Source organism: Grammomys surdaster, unplaced genomic scaffold (assembly GCF_004785775.1).
Source record: "Grammomys surdaster isolate TR1022 unplaced genomic scaffold, NIH_TR_1.0 118012, whole genome shotgun sequence".
NCBI lineage: Eukaryota > Metazoa > Chordata > Mammalia > Rodentia > Muridae > Grammomys > Grammomys surdaster.
The window spans coordinates 2,273-7,777 of record NW_021614563.1 but is presented as its reverse complement, the minus strand read 5'-3'; the positions used below and the strand labels follow the sequence as shown (position 1 = coordinate 7,777).

Sequence of the window (5,505 nt, the reverse complement as noted above, 5' to 3'; positions counted from 1 at the left end):
CAAGTCTAACCTGATCTGATCCTGTTTACTTTGACTCAGACGGCTCAATCCAGCTCAGTCTGGTCCAATCTTGTTCTATCCGGTTTGTTCCGGTTGAATCTGGTTCAGTCTGGTCCGATCCGGTTTAAAGCCATTCCAGTCCGGTTAAATCCAGTTCTATCCAGTGCGGTCCGGTCCAGTGAGGTTCGATCCGACGAGATCAAGTTTAATGCGATTCAATCCGGTTCGACACAGTTTGTTCCGGTTCGATCGTGTTTAACCTCAGTCCGGTTCAGTCGGTTCGATCCAGTCAAATCCGGTCCGGTCAGGTTCAATCTCGTTCAATTCCTTGAACGTCAATCCGGTTCAATCAAATTTGATCCAGTTGAATCCAGTTCTATCCAGTTCAACGCTGTTTATTCCGGTTCAATCTTGTCCGGTCCGGTCCAGTTAACTCAAGATCTATCAACAGTGTAACCCAGCTCAGTCGGGTTCAGTCCCGTTTCCTGCAGTTCGGTGAAGTCAAATCTGGTTCAATCCAGTTCAGCCCAGCTTCATCCGGTTCAATCCCGTTTATTCCTTTTGAATCCCGCTCCATATAGTCAAATCCGGTCCAGTGTGGTTCAGTCTAGTTCGTTCCAGTTTATTCCAGCTCAATCAGGTCCGGTCAAGCTCAAACCAGTACAATCCTGTTTCCCTCCGCCTCATTTCGGTTCCAGCCAATTCAGAAAGTAAAAACGGAGAGAGCTACAGCAGGGGGATGACCACGAGTAAAAAAATTTTTCTTGAAAAACGTAACTGAATCATTCGTTCTCGCCCACTCGCGGTCATCCACCTGCGGTGGCTCTTCACAACCCTGTTTATTGCTGTTCGATCCGGTTCAACCACGTCTCATCTCATTCGGTCCGGCTCAGTCTGCTCTAATCTTGTTCTATGCAGTTCAGTCAGGTTCGATCCTGTTTGTTCTGATTCAACCCGATAAAAAAAAAAAGTTCAATCCCGCGCAATCCGGTCCCGTCCCGTCCGGTGTGGCTCAATCCAGTTCAACCCAGTTTAATCCAGTTCAGTCCTCTTTATTCCAGTTCAATCGAATGAAAAGAGAAGTTCACTCCGGTCTCAGCCGGTTCAGTTTGGTTTTATCCAGTTTATTCTGGTCGAATCCGGTTCGATCTGGTCCGGTCTGGTCCAGTGCGGTCCAACCCGGTTTAAATCCGGTCAAGTCCAGTTAAGTAGAGTTCCATCCAGTTCAGTCCAGTTCAATGAGGTTCGATCCGATGAAATCAGGTTTAATCCGGATCAATCCGGTTTGACAAAGTTTGCTCTGATTTGATTGGGTTCGATCCAGTTGATTCCAGTCAAATCCAGTCAGATCCGGTCCAGTCAGGTTCAGCTTTCTTCAGATCGATGAACTTCAATCCGGTTCAATCCAATTAAATCAAGTTCCAGCCGGTTCAATCCGGTTCAACGCTGTTTATTTCGGGTTTATCTGGTCCAGCCCAGTCCAATCCGGTTCAGTCTGTTTCCATCCGGTTGTCCACTGCGGTGCAGCCCACTTTAATCTTGTTCAGTCCACTCCAGTCCAGTTAAACCAAGCTCTGTTCAGTTCATTGTGGTTCAGTCAAGCTCGGTGCTGTTTATTCCTGTTCAATCCAGTTCAGTCAAGTCTAATCGTGTTGAATCCCGTTTATTTTGACTGAATCCACTTCAATCCAGCTCAATCTAGTCTTGTCTTGTCCCATCCGGTCCAATCCGGTCTTGTCTTGTTCCAAACGGGTCACTAAGTTTACATCCTGTTTATTCCGGTTCAACCCGATAAAACAAAAGTTCGATCCGGTTCAGTCCTGTTTTTTCTGGTTTCTTCCGGTTGGATCTGGTCCAATCCAGTCTAATCCAGTCTAATCCGGTTAAATCAGGTTCAATCCAGTTCAGTCCAGTCTGATGAGGTTCGATCCGATGAAACCGAGTTGAATCTGGTTCAATGCGGTTCCACACAGTTCGTTCCAGTTCCACCGGGTTCGATCAACTTCAATCCGGTTCGGTTGGTTCGATGCAGTTTGTTCAGTCGAATCCAGTCAGATCCGGTCCAGTCAGGCTCAGTCTTGCTCAGATCGGTGAACTTCAATCCGGTTTGATCCAGTTTGATCCGATTAGATCAAGTTCTATCCGGTTCTACCCTGTTTAATACAGTTCAATGTGGCTCAATCAGGTTCAGTCTGGTCCAGTCGAGTCCACTGTGGTCCAGTCCGGTTTAACCCTGCTCCAGTCCGGTTAAATCAACTTCTATCCAGTCCGGTAGAATTCAATGAGGTTCAATTCGATTAAACCAGGTTTAATCCGGATCAATCCGGTTCGATCAAGTTCAGTCCAGTTCAGTCATTTCAACCCGGTTCAGTCCAGTTTAATCCAGTCAGATCCGGTTAAACGGAGATGCGTCCGGTTCCATCCAGTCCACTCGGGTTCAGCCCCGTGGATTTCAGTCCAATCGTCAACTTCGATCCGGTTCCATCCGGGTCGATCCCGTTTATTCCGGTTCAATCCGGCTCAGAACGGTTGAATCCGCTCGAAAGTTGCAGAATCCGGGCTCCGTCCGGGTCGATCCGGTTCCGGCCGGATCGGAGACGGGAAAGAAACGGGGAGCGCTACCGCTGGGGGATGACCGGGACTGCGATCCGCGGCGCTACCGCAGGGGAGTCTGACCCCGCCCGCCCCGCCCCGCCCCCCCGCAGGACGCCGCACATCGACCGCCTGGCCCGCGAGGGCGCGAAGCTGACGCAGCACCTGGCGGCCTCCCCGCTGTGCACGCCGAGCCGTGCGGCCTTCCTCACCGGACGCTACCCCGTGCGCTCAGGTGCGGCCCCGCCCGACCCCGACCCCCGACCCCGCCCCCCGACCCCGCCCCCCGACCCCGCCCGCGACCTCACGGCCCCCCCGACCCCGCCCGCAGGCATGGCCTCGCGCAACCGCGTGGGCGTCTTCCTCTTCTCCGCGTCCTCCGGGGGCCTCCCGCCCGGCGAGGTCACCTTCGCGCGGCTGCTCAAGGGGCGCGGCTACGCCACGGCCTTCGTCGGTGAGTCCCGGGGACGGGGCGGGCGGAGGGGCTTCCCCGGGCGACCCCAGTGACCCCAAATGACCCCGAATGACCTCAAATGACCCCGAGTGACCCCGAATGACCTCAAATGACCCCAAATGACCTCAAATGACCTCAAATGACCCCGAGTGACCCCAAATGACCCCGAATGACCTCAAATGACCCCAAATGACCTCAAATGACCTCAAATGACCCCGAGTGACCCCAAATGACCCCGAATGACCTCAAATGACCCCGAGTGACCTCAAATGACCCCAAATGACCTCAAATGACCTCAAATGACCCCGAGTGACCTCAAATGACCCCGAATGACCCCGAATGACCCCGAATGACCCCCGTGACCCCGCATGACCCCCGTGACCCCGCGCCCCGCCCCACCCCGCAGGCAAGTGGCACCTGGGCCTGAGCTGCCGGCACCGCAGCGACTTCTGCCACCACCCGCTGCGCCACGGCTTCGACCGCTTCCTGGGCACGCCCACCACGCACCTGCGCGACTGCCGTCCGGGCGGGGGCACGGTGTTCGGGCCGGCGCTGCGGCTGCTCGTGTGGGGGCCGCTGGGCGCGCTGGGCGCGGGGCTGGCCTCGCTGTGGGCGGCGCGGCGGGCGGGGCTGGCGCGGGTGCCGGCGTGGGCGCTGTGGGCGCTGGCGGGCGCCATGGGCGCGGTGGGCGTCGGCCACGCCGGCTTCCGCCTCTACTTCCGCCCGGCCAACTGCTTCCTCATGGCCGACCTCGCCGTCGCCCAGCAGCCCACGGACTACGCCGCGCTCACGCGCACGCTCGCCCGGGCCGCCGTCGACTTCCTGCGCGGGTGAGGCTCCCGGGCGGGGCCGGGTGGGGCCGGGGGGCGTGGGCGGGGCCTGTGAGGCCGGGACGGGGGTTCCGGGGACTTCCGGGGCCATTTCCAGTGTAAGGGCGGGACTTCCTGTCTGACTTCCTGTCGGGGGCGGGACTTCCTGTTACCGTTCTGGGCTTGAACGAGGCCCAGGCGCTGCAGGCGGGGCTTCCGGGGTCGCGGGAGACGGGTTCAGGGGACTTCCCGTTAGATTTTCTGGGTGGGCGGGACTTCCTGTGCGACTTCCGGTCCGGGGGCGGGACTTCCTGTTGGGCGGGTGGCTGTGGGTGGAGTTTCCGGGTTGTGGGCGGGGTTCCTGGGGTCGGGGAGGGTGAAACCAGGGCACTTCTGGTCCGGGGGCGGGACTTCCTGTGCGACTTCCTGTTGGGGGCGGGACTTCCTGTCACGGGACTCGGATTCGGGGGACTTCCTGTCGGGTTTTCCCGGGTGGGCGGGGCTCCCCGCGTCACTCCCCGCCCCGGCCCCGCCCCCCAGGCACGCGGACGCGCCCTTCCTGCTCGTGCTCTCCTTCCTCCACGTCCACACCGCGCACTTCGCCGGCCCCGACTTCCGCGGGCGGAGCCTGCACGGCGCCTACGGCGACAGCGTGGAGGAGATGGACTGGGGCGTCGGTGAGACGGCGGGACGCGCGGGCGGGGGACGGACAGGGGCCGGGCGCTACCGCGGGGGGACGACCGCGAGTGACGCGGGACGAACGTCTGAGGCGGGGGGACGACCGGCCCTGACCGGCTCCCCCCGCGGCCCCGCCCCCGCCCCCGCCCCCGCAGGCCGCGTCCTGGCCGCGCTGGACGAGCTCGGCCTCGCGAACGACACGTTCGTCTACTTCACGTCCGACCACGGGGCCCACGTGGAGGAGGCGGGGCCGCGCGGCGAGCGTCACGGCGGCAGCAACGGCGTCTTCCGGGGTGAGCGGGGCCGGGCCGGGCGGTGGGGGTCGGGTCCCGGGGGCGCGGGGTCGGACGCGGTTGCTCGCGGTCGTCCCCCCGCCTGAGAGCCGTCGCGTTCCGCGCTCGCGGTCGCTCCCCCGCGGTAGCGCTCCCCCCGTTCCCCCCCCTGCAGGCGGCAAGGCCAACAACTGGGAGGGCGGCGTGCGCGTGCCGGGCCTCGTGCGCTGGCCCCGCGCTGTCCCGCGCGGCCTGGAGGTCGGCGACCCCACGAGCAACATGGACGTCTTCCCGACCGTGGCGCGGCTGGCGGGGGCGGAGCTGCCGCGGGACAGGTGAGGCGGGGCCGGGCGCGGGGACACGGGGGTCGGGGGCCACGCCCACTTCCCGTCACGCCCACTTCCTGTCAGACAAACGTACTTCCTGTTAGAAATCGTCACTTCCTGTTAGGAAAGCCTATTTCCTGTCAGTTACACAACCACTTCCTGTGGGAACTGCTCACTTCCTGTCAGGAAACGTCACTTCCTGTGCCTGAGACGCTCATTTCCTCTCAGAAATGACGACTTCCTGAATCTATCACGTCTACTTCCTGTCAGAACAGCTCACTTCCTGTCGAGGAGAATAGTTTCCTGTCAAAAACACCCACTTCCTGTCAAAAACACCAACTTCCTCTCAAAAATCACCAACTTCCTGTCAAAAA

General features: G+C 60.0%; 1 protein-coding gene across 1 annotated transcript in view; it reads left to right on the top strand.

Annotated features, from left to right (window-relative positions):
* Positions 1-5,505, top strand: part of Sts (steroid sulfatase) — a 9,168-nt gene that overhangs the window by 2,075 nt on the left and 1,588 nt on the right. Inside the window, exons 2-7 of the mRNA XM_028784219.1 lie at positions 2,706-2,827; positions 2,924-3,046; positions 3,453-3,876; positions 4,396-4,532; positions 4,689-4,826; positions 4,981-5,140. Coding sequence (XP_028640052.1) covers positions 2,706-2,827; positions 2,924-3,046; positions 3,453-3,876; positions 4,396-4,532; positions 4,689-4,826; positions 4,981-5,140 — 1,104 coding nt within the window. The remainder of the gene's footprint in view (positions 1-2,705; positions 2,828-2,923; positions 3,047-3,452; positions 3,877-4,395; positions 4,533-4,688; positions 4,827-4,980; positions 5,141-5,505) is intronic.